This window comes from Schistocerca nitens, chromosome 8 (genome assembly GCF_023898315.1).
Source record: "Schistocerca nitens isolate TAMUIC-IGC-003100 chromosome 8, iqSchNite1.1, whole genome shotgun sequence".
NCBI lineage: Eukaryota > Metazoa > Arthropoda > Insecta > Orthoptera > Acrididae > Schistocerca > Schistocerca nitens.
This window is the reverse complement of record NC_064621.1, coordinates 208861093-208882975: the sequence shown is the minus strand read 5'-3', so window position 1 is coordinate 208882975 and position 21883 is coordinate 208861093. Positions and strand designations below refer to the sequence as shown.

General features: G+C 41.1%; 1 protein-coding gene across 1 annotated transcript in view; it reads right to left on the bottom strand.

The window, feature by feature from the left end:
• The window catches only part of LOC126199490 (lutropin-choriogonadotropic hormone receptor-like), an 877483-nt gene that overhangs the window by 130537 nt on the left and 725063 nt on the right, over positions 1–21883 (bottom strand). Inside the window, exon 11 of the mRNA XM_049936411.1 lies at positions 2569–2640. Within this exon, the coding sequence (XP_049792368.1) occupies positions 2569–2640 (72 nt within the window). The remainder of the gene's footprint in view (positions 1–2568; positions 2641–21883) is intronic.

The window sequence follows — 21883 nt, the reverse complement described above, 5'->3', positions numbered from 1 at the left end:
GGTACATTCAGCGGAACATGTTTATACTATCTGCGAAATGTGTTACGAGCAGAGTTAGTAGCAAAGAGGTAATCAATAAAATAGTCGTGCATGACGCAGCAGTTCTTCATGCATTTCATTGTTTATGACATCATATGTCCTGAAATATATGTCATACAATATCATTTTGAGGCTATATGGTCGACATGTGGGGATATTATATGCGAATTTCGTTGTGAATAGAATTAGTAGGAAAAAAGTAATGAATTTAAAAGTCATGCATGATGCGGCAGTTTTTAACGAATCTCCTGAACTATGTGCTGTGCAGTAATATAATTTTGCAGGCACATTTAGAGATATATTCTTAAACCGTCTGCGAAATGTATTGCGAATATAGTTAGTAGTAAAGGAGTAATATATTAAAACATCATGCACGATTGGGCAGAGTTTATTAAGTCGTATCTTTTGAACTATGTGCACACAATGATTTAATGTTGCAGCTACATTAAATGGTATACATGAATACCGTCTCCGAAATGTATAGCGAATGCTGTTAGTAGTAAAGAAGTAACAAATCAAAACGCCATGCCTCATGCTGCAGATTTACTATATGAACTGCGAAATGATGTAAGCTGTAAGCTTATTCCCCGATCATTTTGTGTGCGTTGTCAGCGTGAAGAAGTTTCGTCAAGGTTTGGAATTATATGTAAAGTTTGTTGCAAGTCACTAAGTGCTCTTATTTTTAAATACTGGAAGAATAAAATCTGCGAATTCGCGCGTCATGAGCTGCAATACTTTTTGAACCCCCCCCCCCCTCCCCCCTTCTCCCCCAAAGTTTCATAGGTAGGTAATTCTTTCTCCCACAGAGATTCTCTCAAGATAGTAAGTGATATGGACAACAGATTATGTTGAAATCGGTCCAGTGATTTAGGAGAAGATGCGGCACATATGTACATACATATATGCATACATTCAATTTCATGATTTGTATATACCGACCGAAATGGCGCATTGGTAGCGCACTCGACTCGCATTTGGGAGAACGACGGTCCAAACTCGTGTCCGTCCATTCTGATTTGGGTTTTCCGTGATTTTCCTAAATCGCTTCAGGGGAATGCTGTGATGCTTCTTTTGAAAAGGCACGGTCGACTTCCTTCCCCATCCTTCCCTAATCCTATTGGGCCGATGACCTCCTCCAAATCAACCAATGATATGTATGGATGATGCACCTTTGACTTACAGTTGCATTATGCAAAATCCTGCTCTGACTTAGAGACATAAGAGTGTCGTGTTTTTAGATTAAATCACTCAACCGAAAGAAGTGGCGTAGCGGTAAGCCACTGGACTCGCATACGGGAAGTAGGTAGTTCAACTATTAGTCCGGCCATCTAGACTTAAGGTTCCTGTAGTTTACCTAAATCAGCTACGGCAAGTAACGAGATGGTTCCATTACAAAAGGAAAAGGTTTGTTTTCTCGCACAGTCCGAGCATGAGCTCCGTATCTAATGACCTCTTCGTCGAGGGGATGTTCATCTCTTATATCAATTCTTCCCAGGCACAAATTTCATAGTAGATGGAAATAGGTGGAAATCGAAGGTTGCCGAATAGGATGAAAAGCGTGAATATTCTAGCAACTCTCACTTCTATACCTCGGTTTTCCCAATGCCAAAATACTTTTGCGATCAGGTCATTGTCCTATGGTAGCTGGTCCCTCTTCTCACGTCCTTTATAATACAGTTGATCTGTAAGATCAGATACTGTATTACTTCCAGCGAGTTGTTCAACAAGAGGAATTGTTACATCCTAGGAAACACTAGCCGTAATATTTCTGGCAGATGAAATCGACTTCACACATACGCAAACGAGATTCAACTCGTTCCTTTGACTGATATTCAATTTCTTGAAGCAGAGAATCCTCGTCCAACACTCAGTAGCGAACAAGTTGATGGGCTTTTCGTCAGCGTTCAATAAACGCAGCACCCGTTTTGCATAAAGCCTACTCATAGTTAAATCTCCATGTGGACGTAACATATACTTTCTTCCGACTGAATGACACGGTAGATTTTTCATACATTTTTAATCACTTGTGTTCAGTACCGCATTATTCACTATCTCGGCGGTTTTTTAAGTTTATCATGTTAAAATCAAGTACTGCTCTATTGCGATTTATTAACTCATTTCTGAATTGCTGCAAATGAGGGGATATACACTTATGAACCTTCACCTACACTAAATGAATTTTCGTTGATACTAAATCTTCCTACATCAGCTGACTCTAACTCACATTATTACGCAACGTATTTGTATTTCAATGTAAGGAAATAAAATGTCATTGATGTCAATGCCATCTCTGTGGTATATCGATAAATTACGTCTTTGCTCTGATATACGTAAAGCTATAATAGCAATCAAGATAAAATGCATAGCATCAATGTTCATTAGTTATTCTAACAAAATGATTTCGCTGTGGATGTAATAAATTGCTGCTAGAAAGTAGACAGATGAATTTAGTGTGGCCAAAGCAATATAACTAAAGACCCTTGAAGTGTATGAATATTAAAGGATTAAATATCTACAAGCCGTACTTACAGATCTTCCAGCTGCGTGAAGGGCAGGAAAGCTTCTGGATGGATGTCGGTGATGCCGTTGTTCTCCAGGTCCCTAAAACAATAATAACTATAAAAGTGATGAACGAGAGATGTTAATGACAAAGAGTTAAAAGCTTGATAAAAACAATATCTTGAACACATTGTGTACGTCAGACTCACTTATAAGAGAGTATTACTACTGTACAATTAAGTTCTTCGCGAGAATTATCTAACAACTATGGATTCCATAACACAAGGACAAGTAATTGAATAACAATGTTTCTGAAAGCTCCACTTAGCCAAAGCGAAGTAAATATTGCCCGACACTGATTGGAACACTGTCGCTCCACGCAGGATACCAATGCGAACTGAGTCATATTAATGGGTTTTGATAAATTTGCTCTCCTGGAACCATAGGCGCTGCGCCAGCACCAGAAACCAAATTGACAAAACTGTTGTGTTACTGCCGGAATCAGCATTTAAAAGGATTATGACCATTCAATTCCTACACTGCGTTTTGATCAAATTCCCACTCGAATTAAAATTATTAATATTATGATTTTTTAATTAATCCTTGTATTTACCAACAATATACTGATTTTAATTACTATTATTTTCATGGTTCTTATAGATTTCCATACGTCTATGTGTTGCTTTGGAATTACGACAGCACATCAATATATTTTCTCGATTTTCCATCTAACAGAGGACACGAAGGGTCAAATATGTTTCAACAAGAACTTAGTGATAAGACGACAATACACTAAACGGCCGAATACACAAAGTTGTTGAATAAATATTACTCGCATTCATTTAGAAAGAGAAAAAACTTTCCTTTCCAGAGTTAATTTGCAATAATTGACCTGTTACGCAATGGTACGTAATAGCTCATCACAAAGCCACACTCTCTTTAGTGACTCTCTGAATAGAATTACGTCTACCTTCTACCACAATAAAAGATAATTACAAATAAAGCAATTTTTAATCAAGACTTGTCTTTATTGTACACAACGTATAGTTTAAAGTACTACTTACTGGACTACTTGTACGCTTGACAGAATAAAAACTGGCCAGAGGAAATCGTGGCCAGATTTAAAGTCTGGTGCAGCACTTACTTGAATGAAATGCGTCATACCATATGTTCCTGTCTACCCTGGGAACATGCAGACGAGGAAATATTTCTTAAAAATTACGGGAAGCAGATCTTGTCAATATTTCAGATCTGTTGCAAGAAGGCATAAAATCTTTTCTGCAAATACATCACGTTCAGAAAAATAGAACACCTTGAACGACTAGAGAGAGGACGTCCATATTCACAGGACGTGTACATTAGAATGTTCTGCAGAAACGATTAGCATTTGAACCATGTCGGCGACTTCGAGGTGAACTTCAATATCGCGGCGCAACACCACCTACAGGTAAAATATGCCTGCGGCTCTCGTTGTCACTATAAAGCGAAGGTAGTGGATCAGTGTGACTTGAGCAGACGTGCAGGATGCCTGGCAGACGTATGCGCGAACTGTACCGTTAAATCAGTGAGTTTGAAAGAGGGCGCATTAGTGGCGTGAGAGAATGTGATGCATCAATCTGGGGAATTACTGCTCGTGAGGGACGAATTGTTTCGGCAGTGCAACGTGAGAGTGCAGAATGGTTCACAGAAGGTCGCAGAACTGACCCCCCCCCCCCCCCCCCCTGACCGCCTGAGAACGACACCTCATCCTCTTCGGTTCTGGCTAACACATCTTACACTATAATGGATAAGAGTCTGTCGCCGTTTATTACGGCGTGGGTTTTATGTGCACGTCTTCCACTTCTCTCCCTGTTAAGAATGAGCAGAAACATGATAGACGACAATAGTGTATGGAACGATGTCACTGAGAACAGGAATAGCTTCAGATAGTGTTTCCGGACGAAACCAAACACTGTTTGAAAATGATGGCCGCAATATTATATAGATTTCCGAAAATTCTTCCGGGTTGCGTGGACATGGTCCATGGAACTCTTCTATCCATGACGATTCGTCCAAGGCTACGTTGGGCATCTTCGGAGGTGCTCCTGGTTGTGCTGAGTCTTGCCGACTGACGAGTCGGGCGTCGAAGAACGGCCTAAATACCGTGGAAAGTGGGCGTGGTCTAGATTTCACGTGATAGCAGAGATAAAACCTTGTCAGGGATAAAATATAACTATCGATCGTAGTAAGTCAAAGATAAAAACTTCTCATCGATTCTGTAGCGTCACTATCCATATATCGCTGAGTTTCATAGCTTCTTCTTTTCTATTAAAATTATCCCCATGTTTATACATTTCGATGGATTCTCTATATAGCCATGGATAATAGTTCGTCATAGTACATAAAACTTCGGTTTATGAACATTTCACTACGTGATCATCCGACTGAAGAGCTTTTTCCACCACAGCTGACGTATCTGTTTTCCCTAGTCGGCAAAGACTTTTATGTTCCTTCAACCGTGTATTCACACTTCACCTTGTAGTTCCAATGTAGACCCTACCACATGTACACGGAATCTTGTATACACCACTTGCAAACAGACGGGGACGTTTATCCTTAACGGAACGAAGTGCTTGGCCTGTTTTATTAGTTGGTCTGAAAATCGGTCGAACGTTATGTTTCCTTAAAATCTTGCCGATTTGATCAGTTACTTTTTGATGAAGGGTAGAGAAATCGTGTTCTTCCATCGCTGTGTCCTATCGTTGTCCTTAGGCCTCCTATTATTTGGTATCAAAAATCTCTAAAAATGTTCAAATGTGTGTGAAATCTTATGGGACTCAACTGCTAAGGTCATCAGTCCCTAAGTTTACACACAACTTAACCCAAATTATCCTAAGAACGAACACACACACCCATGCCCGAGGGAGGACTCGAACCTCCGCCGGGACCAGCCGCACAGTCCATGACTGCAGCGCCCTAGACAGCTCGTCTAATTCCGCGCGGCCGCAAAACTCTATTTATTTCCTTACTAGAGCACCCATTTTTCTCAAAAGCCTGCTTTAGCGTCCAGGTATTCCGGCGCCCAAATCCTTTTGCTCTGTTCTCTAGTCTTTTAATTACACCTCTTTGCTGTTGTGGATAATGATTGGAATCCTTATGCAAGTATCTGTCGGTATGTGTAACCTTCCGAAAGACTTTATGTTTCAAGCTGCCATCAGTCTGTCTCATAACGGAGACATCCAAGGAGGATATTTCATTATCTTTCTCCATTTCCATGGTAAACTGGATTTTAGGATTTATACTACTTAAATAACAAAAGAATTTCTCTGAATATTTTTTTGCATGTGACGACACCACAAATGTATCATGCACGTATCGATACCATCGACATGGTTTCTTAATCGCTTTTTCCAGAGCTAATTGTTCGAATTTTTCCATGTAAAAATTGACGATCGTAGGACTCAATGCGTTACCCATACCAACACCATCTACCTGCTCATAAAATTCATCCTCCCATTGGAACTGACTATAGGTGAGACAGTGTCTGAAAAGAGCGGTCAAATCTGCTCGGATAACATCCGCTATGTGAACCATAACTTCATTAAGCGGGATCATCGTAAATAAAGACACTATGTCAAAACTGACAAGAATATCCTCAGGAGCCAAAGTTAGACCCTTCAGTTTCTCAATGAAATGACATGAGTCTTTTACATAAGAATCAGTTCGGCCAAATCGGTTGTAAACAAGATGCCAGATATCTTGCTATTTGGTACGTTGGGGAATTAATAGCACTGGCAATGGGTCTCAGAGAAAGGTTAATCTTATGAACTTTAGGTAGGCCATAAAGTCTGGGACACATAGCTTCACTCCTCAACAAACTTTTCTTCTTCCTCCTTTTTTGCAAGCACAAAAATTTCATCTTGAGGCAGTACTCAAAACAAGGGTTCGAATGGCTCTAAGCACTATGAGACTTAACATCTGAGTTCATCAGTCCCCTAGACTTAGAATTACTTAAACCTAACTAACCTAAGGGCATCACACACAGCCATGCCCGAGGCAGGATTCGAACCAGCGACCGTAGCAGCAGCGCGGTTCGGGACTGAAGCGCCTAGAACTGCTCGGCCACAGTGGCCGGCGAGACAGTACTCTATGTGATTTATTAATAACAGTAACTGACATGACAACGTTACTAGTACTTAGCACATTAGGTTGTGATTTATCAAACTTCTTGTTGCGCCTACTAGTAGTTACTTCCATTACAGATTCCATCGACCTAAACGTCAGGTAATCTACTTTATTCCACAGATTTACCGATACCTTGCTACCAATGAATAAATGTAGCTGCAGTAACTTAGGGTCAACGGAATCCATCTCTCGCCTTGTAAAATGTATCCTTTCACGGAGCAGCGATCCTTCTGTATAATCATAAAACCGTTGATGATTGTATACATTTAAGGTATGTAATATTTTATATGTGTTATAGCTACCTCTCCCTCCTCCTGAAGTAAAACCACTGAACTGTCATCGAGGCTCGCTATGACATAGATAAAAAGTTTCAACCCTTCTAAAGCTGCCCAAGTTGACTATTCGTGACGTGATTGTAAACGTGAGGAAACAACCACAGGCAGACCTCACGCTGGCCGCTGTGGCCGAGCGGTTCCAGGCGTTTCAGTCTGGAACCGCGCGACCGCTACGGTCGCAGTTTCGAATCCTGACTCGGGCATGGATGTGTGTGATGTCCTTAGGTTAGTTAGGCCTAAGTAGTTCTAAGTTCTAGGCGACTGATGACCTCAGATGTTAAATCCCATAGTGCTTAGAGTCATTTGAACCATTTGAGCAGACCTCACGTACTGGCGGACAGCGCCGTCGAGCATTGTGAGGATGGTTGTAAAAAACCACTCGTGACCTCCAGGGGTAGAATGGTCGAATAGCTCCTCCTAAGCCACACACTTCCGTAATCAGTGCTAAGCGATGGTTGAGGTTGCATAAGGAGCGAAGCCTATGGACAGTGAATGACTGGAGACTAGTAATTTGAAGTGAAGAATCACGCTCTTTCCTGTGTTAATCCGATGGAAGGCTTTGGGTTTGGCTAATGTCTGGAGAACATTATATGCCATCACGTGTAGTGCCAACAGTGAAGTTGTGAGGGGGGATGTTACGGTGTCAGAGTGTTCTCCGTTGGGGGGGAGTGGTCCCCGTACTAAGAAAACGCTAAATGCGGAAAGAAGTGAGCACATTTTAAAGCATAGTGTACTGCGTAGAGGAACAATTCGGAGACGATGATTGTGTCCGCATTGATATGAACCCCCTCACAAAGCATCGTCTGTGAGTCAACGATTTGGAACAATCTACATCTACATCCATATTCCGCAAACCACCTGAAGGTGTGTGGCGAAGGGTACTTTGAGTACCTCTATCGGTTCTCCCTTCTATTCCAGTCTCGTATTGTTCGTGGAAAGAAAGATTGTCGGTATGCCTCTGTGTGGGCTCTAATCTCTCTGATTTTATCCTCATGGTTTCTTCGCGAGATATACGTAGGAGGGAGCAATATACTGCTTGACTCCTCGGTGAAGATATGTTCTCGAAACTTCAACAAAATCACGTACCGAGCTACTGAGCGTCTCTCCTGCTGTTTTCCACTGGAGCTTATCTATCACCTCCGTAACTCTTTCGCGATTACTAAATGAGTATGTAACGAAGCGCGCTGCTCTCCATTTGATCTTCTCTATCTCTTCTATCAACCCTATCTGGTACGGATCCCACACTGGTGAGCAATATTCAAGCAGTTAGCGAACAAGTGTACTGTAACCTACTTCCTTTGTTTTCGGATTGCATTTCCTTAGGATTCTTCCTGAAATGGACTGACCTACTCAGAGTCCCGACCTGAACCCACTGGAATGCTTTTGGAATGATATAGGACATCAGCTTGGCACTCGACTCCTGCGACCAACATAACTACCTTCTCTGTTTCCGACTCATGAGGAAGGGTGGACTGCCATTGCTCCATAGAAATTTAGAAACATCAGTGTTTCCAGCAGGGTTCAAGTCGCCATAAATGCGATAGGTGGACACATCCCATTCTAATGTTCGCTAATAGGTGTCCGGTTACGTCTTATCGGTAGTGTACTTGCTGTAAGTTATTGTTTATTTTTTTAAGATTTTCAGAAGCTTCTTTCCCAAAATGTGTTAGGAAGCATCGACCATGGCGTGGAAATCACTCGCATAGACTGTCCAGACAACCCATTTAGCCGAATTAAGGGAACAGGAACTCATTATGCTCAGGCTGGAGAACAGTCCCGCTCCTGGAACCCGGAAAACGGCACTGGAATTCACAATACCAACCAGCTCTAATCGACGGGCATGCTTCGGAAATGATACGTTACGAGATGAAGACCCAGATGGCATTAGAAAACATGTAGAAACAGGATGAATATGCAGAGATGAAGACTGCAATGCTTGGTAAAGTATGGAGGAAACCTTTATCCCTCATTGCATTTCAAACGGCTGATAATGAGGTTGAAATACATGCATGTACGAGGGAATATTGAGTTAGTGATGCTTCGTGCTAGAAAAGAGAAAAATGGTGACTAGATGTTCAGTCAGGTGTGTGACGTTAATTACGACGGTAGAAAGCTGGTGAGAGAGGCGATTCATGGAGCTAACAGAGGAACGAACGCGGGACCGCAGCACGGTGGATGCTGGCGGTCGCATTATTCCGGACGTGTGTTCCAATGTCAGCGGTAATTATGCGTCAACACTCCCGTAATGGATTCGCTGTTTGCAGCTGCTGTGTTCCTGACTTACAATGTGCGCAAGTGCGGTCTTCTACACATCCCGACAAGTTACTCGCATTCATTTGCAAATATATTTCGTTTTGGAATATTTTCGTCGACAGGCAGAAACCGATGCACAACATTACGCTGTTGCTTTTTTATAGCACATCCGTTTCCTGTATGCAAAGCGTGCAGTGATTTAAGCAAAACTTGTAAGTTTAAAAAATGCCAATACTCTGAGGTTTAACTTACAAAAAGAGATTCGTTATGGGGTACGCAAATTGAAGCTTAAAGCGACAATTTTTAAATGAATATTTATGATGTTGATATTTGTGAATGTCGGATTAAATATGCAAAGAAGTTGACGGCATGAACGCTGACTGTCGGCCATAAATACGGACACACTGAATAAAAAATTATTTTGTGTACGGTAGTTTTCTGCACCTGTTTGCCCTTGGACACTACTTCAGACGCATCTCGTGGTCGTGCGGTAGCGTTCTCGCTTCCCACGCCCGGGTTCCCGGGTTCGATTCCCGGCGGGGTCAGGGATTTTCTCTGCCTCGTGATGGCTGGGTGTTGTGTGCTGTCCTTAGGTTAGTTAGGTTTAAGTAGTTCTAAGTTCTAGGGGACTTATGACCACAGCAGTTGAGTCCCATAGTGCTCGGAGCCACTACTTCAGATAGTGGTCTATATAGTCTTATTGTTCAATGAACTGAATTTAAAAGCGGAAAAATAGTCAGCCATGAGAGACATTCGGTGTGGTACTTGTGTGTTATGTCCCTGTTACAGAATTTTTTTCCCAATCGCGCTGTCCTTATGTTTGTTTTATGTTGTATGTGTTTGTGTGTCTGTCCAAGTATCGACTATAAATTACGGCGTAGAACACGTGAACTTTGTAATTTGTTGTCTGATGGATTTAATTTGCATGTCATATGCACACTGTCACTAATAATACTATGACCTGCTTGTATACATATGTCAACGATACGCTAGTTTCCAACGAACCACCGACGGAATATTCCATTTCAACTAACCCTAATTCGTTATTTATCGCGGTGAATTCAGAAATGGAATGCAAACCACTGAACTGTATCAGCTGTGTAGTGTGAAGTACGACTTTCTTCTGTTTCACTTAGGAATATTAATTCTAAGCGAAGAGATTCACCTTTTGGACAGCATTTTCGGATTTACGGGTACTCTGTGAAGTATGCGGTAAGAGGAACCACACTTTCAAGATTTTATAAAACGCATTTTAACCATCAGCTATTTATTTGTCCCATTAATCATCTACAGGTTTCGGTTATGAACCATCATCCAGGATGAAGCTTACAACAGATTAGTTAAAAGCATCCCATTTTAATTTGAGGCTGAAAAATATCGAAATTATCCAGTCAAATTGTAATAACATCTGACATAATTTGTCTTAGAATACTGCCAGTCATATCTCACGTTAAACAGACAGATATAACAGGAAAAATACGACGAACAACACAGGACATAATTTGTCTTAGAATACTGACAGTCGTATCTCATGTCAAATAGACAGACATCATGTGTGTCTATCTGACATGAGATACGACCATTGTACCCCTGGAGGTTACGAGTGGTTTTTTACAACCATCCTCCACAATTCTCGACGCCACCTCTCCGCCAGTACGTGAGATCTGCCTGTGTTTATTTCTTCGCGTTTAAAGTCACGTCACGAATAGCCAACTTGGGCAGTTTTAGAAGGGTTGAAACATTTTATCTATGTCATAGCGAGCCTAGATGACAGTTCAGTAGTTTTAGTTCAGGAGGAGGGAGAGGTAGCTATAACACCTATAAAATATTAGATACATTCTAAGCAAATTGAGTCAGGTGTTCGTACAATTTCACTGTATAATTTAGATGCTGTTCAGCCTCAAAGGAATATGAGATGCTTTCAACTAATCTGTTGCACCCTACACCCTGGATGATGGGCCGGCCGAAGTGGCCGTGCGGTTAAAGGCGCTACAGTCTGGAACCGCAAGACCGCTACGGTCGCAGGTTCGAATCCTGCCTCGGGCATGGATGTTTGTGATGTCCTTAGGTTAGTTAGGTTTAACTAGTTCTAAGTTCTAGGGGACTAATGACCTCAGCAGTTGAGTCCCATAGTGCTCAGAGCCATTTGAACCTGGATGATGGTTAATAACCGAAACCGGTAGATGATTAATGGGACACATAAACAGCTAATGTTTAAAATGCATTTTATAAAATACTTTAAGACTGTTGAATCACACCCTATGGAAACATTACATGTTCCTGATTAATCATATCTTTTCTTCTTTGTCAGCTAACTTCAATATGTCTCGTATATATGAAAAAAGCGGACAAATGTTCTCTGAAAAGATTTGTCTATAAGCAAAAAATTGTATCTCTACTCTAAATGATGCTCGAAATCAAGTAAAGTAAATGATGTGTCGAATGAGAATTTAAAGTTCAATGTTTAACTTGAAATTTTGAAGAATATTAGATGATATTTGCCAACGGCCTTGCCGCAGTAGTCACACCGGTTTCCGTCAGCTCACCGAAGATAAGCGTTGTTGGTCTGGGCTAGCACTGGGATGGGTGACCATTCGTTCTGCCGAATGCAGTTGGCAAGTGGGCTGCACTCAGTCCTTATGAGGCAAACCGGAGCTACTTGATAGAGAAGCAGCGGCTCCGGTCCCGTAAACTGATATACTGCCGGGAGAGCGGTGTGCTGATCACGTGCCCCTCCATGCCATCAGCCAGTGACGCCTGTAGGCTGAGGCAGTGACAACCTGTGGGCTGAGGATGACACGGTAGCCGGTCGGTGACGTTGGGCCTTCATGGTCTGTTCGGGCGGAGTTTGGTATTGGATGATACTTGTCTGGTCGATTATATAGACCGTGCAGTCTACTGTTGTGTGGGCTTCAGATGCCACTGTTATGTGATGCTATGACACGTAAAATGTTCTTTAATCTGTTTTATTTGTCTTCCATTTTTTCATTCTCTAGTTTTGTTCAGAATGCATGAGACACATTTCAGTATCGATTGGTATACTATTATTATTATTATTATTAAGAGTATACAGATCAAGAGAAAACAGAGAATTTTCAATTTATGTTGTGATTTGATGCTTTTTTTTTTTGAGCATTAAAGAACGAAAGAATTCGTCTGCTCAAGTAGACCATACTCGATGCACTTCTTTTTCTTTCTTTCTTTCTTTTTTTTCAAAACTAGACCTCACACTGGTGAATTTGGTACCTCATTTGTCCGTTTTCCACTCTCATTTAGCTACCAGAACTCGAACAAAAGTCCACTATATAGGGTGTAACAGGTATAAGTACAGATCTTTCTATTGGTGACTGAGGATGGTGTACTGAACAACAACAACACTTCAGTATTTACTTCATTATCCGACTAATAATTATAGCTATTAGGAGTAACACGTTTTTAATTATAGTACTCGTGGTCTATGGGTAGCGCCTTTGATTAATACTCAAATACTGTGTTCGAACACCGAAACTGCTTAAATTTTGAATAAAAATCATCAGTAATGGAGTCTGAAGATTTCCGACATAAGAATTCACCCTTTTTCTGCCAACGGCCTTGTAAAAACAGGACCGTGCAGCGGACAGAGCTTCAAGGCACCCTGTCGCTCTTGGAGTTGGGAACTGTTGCTAAAAGTGGAAGAATCAGCAATGATTAACGGTATGAAGGTGCAGAAGGCAATGGAAAACACTGCATTAAAGATACGTAATGTGTATCTAAGGAACATGTGGCCTGTAAATGATAAACTGTCATGATGATCTCTCCATTGGCAAAAGATTCCCGAATTCTATCTCTGAGCGGATACTGCAAAAGGGGAGGTGATCATGAGAAACAGTTTGAATATCCAACGAAAGTATAGCATTCTACTAGACGAGGCGTGAAAAGTCACAAGTCAGAAGTCTGAACGTAGTAGGGAGTCTAGAAAATATGAAAAGGGAAATGCTAATGTTCAATCTGGATATAATAGGGGTCAGTTAAGTAAAATGGAACGAAGATAAGGATTTCTGGTCAGATGAGAGTAGGGTAATATCAACAGCAACAGAAAATGGTGTAACGGGTGTAGGATTCGTTATGGTTCAAATGGTTCAGATGACTCTGAGCACTATGGGACTTAACATCTGGGGTCATCAGTCCCCTAGAATTTAGAACTACTTAAACCTAACTAACCTAAGGACATCAAACACATCCATGCCCGAGGCAGGATTCGAACCTGCGACCGTAGCAGCCGCATGGTCCTAGACTGAAGCGCCTAGAACCGCTCGGCCACCGCGGCTGGCGATTCGTTATGAATAGGAAGGTAGGGCAGAGAGTGAGTTACTGTGAACAGTTCAGTGACAGGGCCATTTTCATCAGAATAGTTAGAAACCAACATTGACAACCATAATTCAAGTGTACGTGCCGACGTCCCAAGCGGAAGGTGAAGAGATAAAATGTATGGGGTATTGAACGGGTAATGCAGTGCGCAAAGACAGATGAGAATCTAACAGTTATGGTGGATTGGAATGTGGTTGTAGCGGAAGGAGTAGAAGAAAAAGTTAGCAAAATTTTAGTTTTTATACTCGTAATGACAAAGTAGAAAGACTAATCGAGTTTTGCAATAAATTTCATGTAGTAACTGTGAATAATCTGTTCAAGAATGACAAGAGAAGGAAGTGTACTTGGAAAAGGCCGGGAGACACGGACAGATTTCAGTTAGATTACGTCATTTCCGGGAGAGATTCTGAAACCAGATACTGGACGGTAAGGCGTACCGAGGAGCAGGTATGAGACTCACATCACAGTTTAGTTGTGATGACGAGTAGGCTGAAGTTTAAGAGATTAGTCAGGAAGACTCATTGCGGAAAGACGAGGGATACGGAAGCACTAAGGAATGAAGAGAGACGCTTGAAGTTCTCCTGAGTTATAGATATTACGATAAGGAATAGCTCAAAAATGGTTCAAATGGCTCTGATCACTATGGGACTCAACTGCTGTGGTCATCAGTCCCCTAGAACTTAGAACTACTTAAACCTAACTAACCTAAGGACATCACACACATCCATGCCCGAGGCAGGATTCGAACTTGCGACCGTAGCAGCAGGACGGCTCCGGACTGGAGCGCCTAGAACCGCACGGCCACCGCGGCCGGCATGAATAGCTCAAGGCAGTTCTGTTGAAGAGGACTGGACATCTCTAAAAAGGGCAATCGTGGAAGTTGGAAAGAAAAACATAGGTACAAAGAAGGTAAGCGCGAAGAAACCACGGGTAGCAGAAGAAATACTTCAGTTCATCGATGAAAGAAGGAAGTACAAAAATATTCAGCGATAATCAGGAACACAGAAATACAAGTAATTTAGAAATGAAATAAGTAGGAAGTGCGGGAAAGTTAAGGCGAAATGGCCGCATGAAAAAAGAAATGATTGTCGTAAGGACTAACCCAGTACATAGAAATTAAAAGCAATGGTGGTAACATTATGAGTGAAGTTTTAATTAGCCGGGAAGTTTCTCAAAAATGATGAGGAACAGGGAATACTTGGCTGTCGTTCACTATTGACTTTCTAAGCACGTATAGTCCTGTCAAGGAGAGACGGGATTGTTACCTGGAGCATATTTTGTCCCGTAAGCCGAAAGATCACCAGTACCGAAAGAGATTTTCATCCAATGAACAGTCGTATAGGTCATTGTAGGAGTTGAATAAACATCCTTTCAGGTATCTGTTGAAAAGGTAAAACGGTATTCTCTCGTACTTAGAAAAAAATTACATTGATCTAGAGAAACTGGTCTACCGCCAATATGTATTCAGACAAGCTGTGGGTATCTCATATTTTGCAACTTCAAGGTTTAAGATAAACGCTGTTATTCTACAGATTTGGAGACCTGAATACACAACCAAAAATATTTTCTTTGCGGCGAATTGAAGTTTCAGAAGGGGCATCGAGAAGGCGGCTGGGTTTTAGCGAGCGCGCTGCCTTTGCGAAGCCACTGGAGGGAATTAGCTGTGGATCGGCTTAAATGCACTTCTAAGAGCGCGGCACGAAGTCGCCTTCGGAGAAGCACACAGAATTAAAGCCCTGAAAGCTGTATAAACACTACATCATGCTGGAGGAGGTATTCTGGCTATCACAACGTCTCTCACACCAGCCGCGGAGTATATGCAGACGTATAATACAGTATAATCCAACACTGACTTGCTCCAACATCTGCATCCTCGTTTTACGCACTGCTGCCAGGCAACGAACGGATTACGATTACTTCCTGCTTTCATATGTTAAATGTTAACGAATATTTAAAATAAATGTACAAATCACTAGTCGTTGTAAGGGAAAGAAGGCCACTGAAACTGTACATTCATTCTATCTGTTTACTCGTCCCTAAGGTTGTAAAAAGTAACGAATACACATTGAATAGTAGGTATATGAAACTGTCAAACTGCTTATGAGTTACAAAGTATTCGTTATTAGACGCTTACACTGTGATAATCCCTCTGTACAAGAAATCAGTGAACTCACGGGTGTATGTTGGCGAAGGGTAGGGAGAGGGAAGACAAGTAAACTTCATTTCAAAACGGTTCTGATATTCGATGCATTACACTGGTACACAAAGAGACTGTTTTCCGTCACAAGAACAAGTCTCATTTAATCATTTCCGCATAGCTTTCCCTTTCTGTAAGTGTTAACATCAATGTACGTATTGCAAACGGTAAACATGAAGTGTCGATTATGACCTAGAAAAAAATTATATAAAATTTTTCTTTTTGTAGGTACATCTATACAGTCCAAATACACTTCCAAATCCCCACAACACAGTACCATAGCAGACCACTACAGGAGCCAAAACAAAATGGCACGATCCGTTGAGAAGTGGATTGCTGTGGAGTAATTCGTTTTGTGCTTATGACAGAGAACAAAGCTGCATCAAACTATACATGGCATCAACAATGCAGTATCAAATGAGGCAGTGGTTGGAATCCACTCAAGATACGGTAGCCGATGCACAGCGACCCAGTTTTCGTCTGCGGCGCTTAGTGAGTTTATTCGTCTGTTCGGGAGCAGAAAACGACGTTATTTGCCAGATACCGGCCGATTGGAGCCGTGCTGTGATGACAGAATCGAGGCGCAGCCATGCAGTCTTTCTCGAACGATTTAAAAAAAAACTATTCGGTAAAAAATTTATTTTTACGATATGTATTAGTTTGAGATGATGTGCCCATCATTTCGTCATTGGCCTAAGTTACTGTGATATTTGCATTTGAGAAAAACACTGCACAACATTCGAAAAAATTTGCAATGAAAAATAGGAGTCGCTACGATTTTGCGTTTGGTGCATATTACAGAATATGTTTCTGTGTACGAAATTTAGCTAACATACTGAATTTTTCTTTTAGACTTCGGTGGAGGTCTCTGTCTGTCTCCAATCTCGAAAAAATTGATAATATCTAGCACACTCATTTGTGATCGTGAGCGTCAATGATACAACCAGAGTGAAATATCGATAACATTCCTTATATCTTATATACGATTTGACATATCTAAACGAGGTTTTGGCAAATGATAGCATGTGAAGAGGAGAGTGTTTTCCGTATCGTTCTTATACAAAACTTCATTACCTACCGTGTTATTCCACTAGCTACAGACCTTTCTGATGGAAGAACGTAATTTTTAAGGGCCATCGATATCTGGTGAAATGAGAAATGCTGTGTGTTTTGGAACAATGTAAGTGAAGACTTTACACTTTTATTTTTGTATTGAGGATGTGCTTTTTTCGTAAGCTGTTGGCCTCAGTTAGTGAAGTAACATTGAGTAAACTCCGCTGTGTTTTGTCAGAAGAAGCCAATTTTAACATGGTAGAAAGAGAAATGTAGATTTTACACAAAATTCATCCATCGTTATGCTTCTCTGAAAGTTACAGGTGGTAAACACGAGAGGAAAACCGAAGTTTTGAACATGGATACTTGGTTCAGTGACCGTTTACAAATTAAAATTTCAACAAATGAGCCCTAGGTCACAATTTTTTAGTCTTATTAACCACGTTTCAACACTTCTAAGAGTGCCTTCATCAGAATTTAGACATTGAATCTGGTCTATAAAATAATTACAAATTCATGGGAAGAAAAAAAATTGTATAAAAAAGTGTAAGTACTGACTAACGATACAAGACAGAGACAGTACCTACATGTCATGTATAAAATAAATAACAGGCCAGAAGGGCTTTAGTCACAATATATTTAAAAGGAATGTGTGAAGGGGAGCCTCTAAGGGCTGCTCATACCTGTACAGCCACAGGTTGCAACGCAGGTTGTGACCGACGGCTCATTTGTTTCAATTTTAACCCAAGGAAAAATAAACCAGAGGTTTTGTTGCAATTCAGCGGAATTCTTTTTAGATACTAAACAAAGCAGAGGTGACATAGATCTTTTTGGAAGGTCACCATGCAAGCGTGGGCGTGGAGGAGATCTACTTAATATTTACAAAAAAAATTGATCGTAGGCTTCAGTTCAGGACGGTGCTTACACTGCATTGCTCGGCATTTTCCCTACAGCGCACTGATCGCCTGCCCACAACCCCCACCACTACTGCTCTCCTCACGCTAGCTTTGCCGACTGCACATCTACCAGCCACGGCCACGTTATTCTGTGCACACTCACTGTTGCCCAGAGACCTCCACTGTGGCCAAACAAGTCTGAATGGCAGAGAACATAGCATCAGGCCATCTCTCTGCAAATAGTCATGAACTGGAGCGGAAATGGAGAACCTCATGTTCGAAGACTGTTGTATCACGTTCGAAGTGATAGAGGAAGAAGTGAAAATCTGTAATGAATCAGTTTTCAACATCTTACACAACATTTTTAAAATGCAAACGACACCGCCTGCTGGGTTCTGCGTCTCCTCACACGCATTGAAAAAGCCCGCCAAACCGAGGCAGCAGAAGAAATGTTACAGCTGTGTCAGGCCTATCCAGATGACTTCTTTAGTCGCCTAAGAACCATGGATGAGAGCTGGGTGTATCATTGTTACCCTGAGCCGAATGAGCAAAGAATCAGGGGGAAAATACGGGTTCAACATCGCCTGAAAAATAAAGAACAAATCATCGTGAGGCAATGTCATGCTAAATGTTTATTGTTATTGTCAATGGCGTTGCTTACTGATAAACTGGACAGTCGTGTGGTAATTTCCTTACTGCATTTAGAGAGGAGGAACTGCAACAATTCATACTGAGTTGGTGGAAACGTAATGCAATAATGCACCATCAATATGATGATGGATGGTTGTCACAGACACTTTCAGCATGGTCGAACAAATTTGAAAGACGAAGGACGAAGTGGCAGACCATCACTCTGTGAGAAACCAGGAAGCAAACGAGCAGTGGAGGTCCTAGTGTTCTAAGATCAGCGTATCACAGTGGAGGCCATTATGGAGAAATTGAAAATCACTCTTCGATAGTTATAAATTAAAATAGAATGTTGTGTATTTTCTAAGGGAGTGCTTTATTTTGTTAACCAGTTTCGGTTTGCAAGGCTATCATCAGACTTTAATTGACTATTGTCTTCAAAAAGGGTTCAATATTCACGAAGATGTTACATTCGAGAGTGAAATACGAACACAGTGTAAATGGCATCTTTGACAGTGCAGTGGTAATGTAAATATATTAAAGATAAACAGTAAATTGAAACAAATGGGACAAACCAGAAAAACATTACCCCAAACAATGAAAAATCAGTGCCTACATAATAAATTAAATTAAATTAACATTCGAAATAAAATTAATACAAGAGAAGGGCACTGAAGACTACTTTGAATGAAGATTACAGAACAAAAATAAAACCTGGAGTAGACAAAAGTAATAAGAAATACACAAGCTAAATTATTTATCAGTGGTAAGAAATGGAAGATGAATATAATATAAAACAACAGAATATGAATAGTACATAGACAATCACGATAAGTAAATAAATACAGGGAAAATGGAGGAATAGTATTGAACAGACAGAGCGGGAAGAATTGGAAAAGCTTGATGATTAAGTGAAATATAGACGAGGGGAGATACTAAGCTATGTTTGTTAATTCAATGTTAATTGAGGTCTGTGGATCAGACGTTCCTTGATTTTAAGGGTTTTCACATCCAGGGCTGTGGCTGGTTATAGTCCTATGTCCTCCACTTAGCAAATAAAAGCAAGAAACTTAATTAGTTGGAAGCTGTGGATATTAACAACTGTCTTACAAATTCGAATGTAGTCACTAAAAGTGACATTCGTGATCCTGCACTTGGTTCTAAATCTTTCAGGTCCAGCATCATTAAAGTAACTGGCATACTAAAATTCAATTCGATGTTCATTAACAGTTTGCATTATCATTGATATATGCAAAAAAATAATAATTACCTTATCTTCCAATTATTAAGTTTCATGTTGTTAAATCTTCTCCGTCAAAATGTATTACATTAATGTCTTTACTAGCATGTTTCCAAGCTTTTTTTCTTTCCTTTGCTGTGCCCTAAGGATTTAAAGGAACTCGTGTGTTTGTCACGTGAGAAACATCAGTACTGAAGTCGTGGTGGATAAAGCTAATGATAATGACTCTCTTGCTTCTAAATACTTGTATCTTAAGTGTGGACTAAGTTAACCGTTACAATGAGCTGACATAACCCAAGCCTTTCTATGTAAATTTGACATGATTAATTCTTAATCATTAAAGCTAGTTTGGCATAAACGTCAGTAGTACTTTGAATTATCAGTGTTTCAAAGCATATTATTACACTGACCAAACATCGATGTTTCGAAGTGGATTGCATAACGCTTGTCGATTTGAGGAAAATAGCCCGAGCAAGACTACGATTGGTATTTTTAAAACAAGCTGTACATAACACAAAAGTCTCTGATTATGCAGACATTATGAAATTAGCGGAGTCTCTTACTGTGCAGACATTAATAAGTTAGCTTCTAACTGATTGTGGTTGAGAGCTGTCAATTAGTTAAAATGTAGATGACGAAGAAGATCCATTGTTTATAAATGAATGAGATTTAGACTGATAATTTATTCAAAACAATAGTCACCAAAGGCTGACAACTGTTTTCTATTCCGTATAAATTAAAATACAAAGGAAGAATTGGAAAAATCTCACATTTTAATTTACTGTCCGTTATTCTTGTGTGTATGTTAACATTAAAAGAGCATCATCCGTTGCATAAGGCACGACACATTCATGACAATGTTGTACGCCAAAAAGCAGAGATATTGATAAATGTGATCTTAAAACGCGACATTTAATAAGGACGTATAATAAATGGACATAGCACGGGGCTGCGTATAGACTGTTGTGTGACAAGTCACATTGCTGCACAGAAAGACAGGGAGGAGAGAAAAAAAAAAAGAACACTGGCTCTTGGTGGTGGTACGGTGCCAAGAACAACAGAGGCGCAGTGCTAAATAACGTGGCGCTACAAGTGTGCGCGTAGCATATATCAGAGTGGGGCCGCTGTGTTAATAGGCGGCATTCATCTGCTGCGGGGAACGCGTCTTGTTTACGGCCGCTCTCCAAACACGTCAGCTGCAGGCCGATGCACGACCAGTTCGCCTTCCTACCCACAGAAGGTGGTTCAAATGGTTCAAATGGCTCTGAGCACTATGGGACTCAACTGCTGAGGTCATAAGTCCCCTAGAACTTAGAACTACTTAAACCTAACTAACCTAAGGACATCACACAACACCCAGTCATCACGAGGCAGAGAAAATCCCTGACCCCGCCGGGAATCGAACCCGGGAACCCGGGCGTCACAGAAGGTGCGACACGGGTGACTGCGCCCGCGCTCACACACACATCACATACAGGCAAACCCGTCTATAGACTGAAGAGTCTTCCTTCACTTCAGGCACCGGGTGTCTGCATGTTCACTAGTAGGCAAAAGTTGTCATACTGTCTCGAGAGAATCACTTGTAAAACAGATTTTTTATTTTCCGTGTAGACTGCTTTAATATTTTAAAATGACCGATTTCGGGTCACATGAAAATCCTCATACACTGCCGGAAAAAAGGGCAACACTTTCCAAAGACAACATAATTTCATTGACAAATGAGGTGAAAAGTAGGTCATCATTGTGAGAGTATACGATAGCAAATTCAGACCCAATGAAACACCATGTCACAGTAAAGCCTGCCCACAATAGCCGCACCGAAACACGAAGTACATCTTCCTCCTCCCCCCCCCCCCCCGGGCGGAAACCCAGGCGTGTACTCACGCTCATAAAGGTTCTCTGATAGATTTTCCCAAGCATCTTCTGTTGCAATTCGGTAGTGACTCTTGCAGGCCCTGGAGAATGAGTAAGTTTCCGCTTCATCACGTCTCATACGCGTTCTGTTGGGGGGAGGGGGGATTCCGTGATGTTGCTGGCCGGAGCAATAGTTGTACACCACGAAGAGCACGTTGTATCCCAGCAGTCGTATGTGGACGTGCATTGTCCTGCTGAAAAAGCACACCTCCTTCCTGTTGAAGAAATGACTGTAACACGGGGATAACTGTTGTGTTGGCAGAAGAGCCAACACCTTGTTACTAGTGGAGGCTGAAATGCACGCATTTTAGTTCACGCA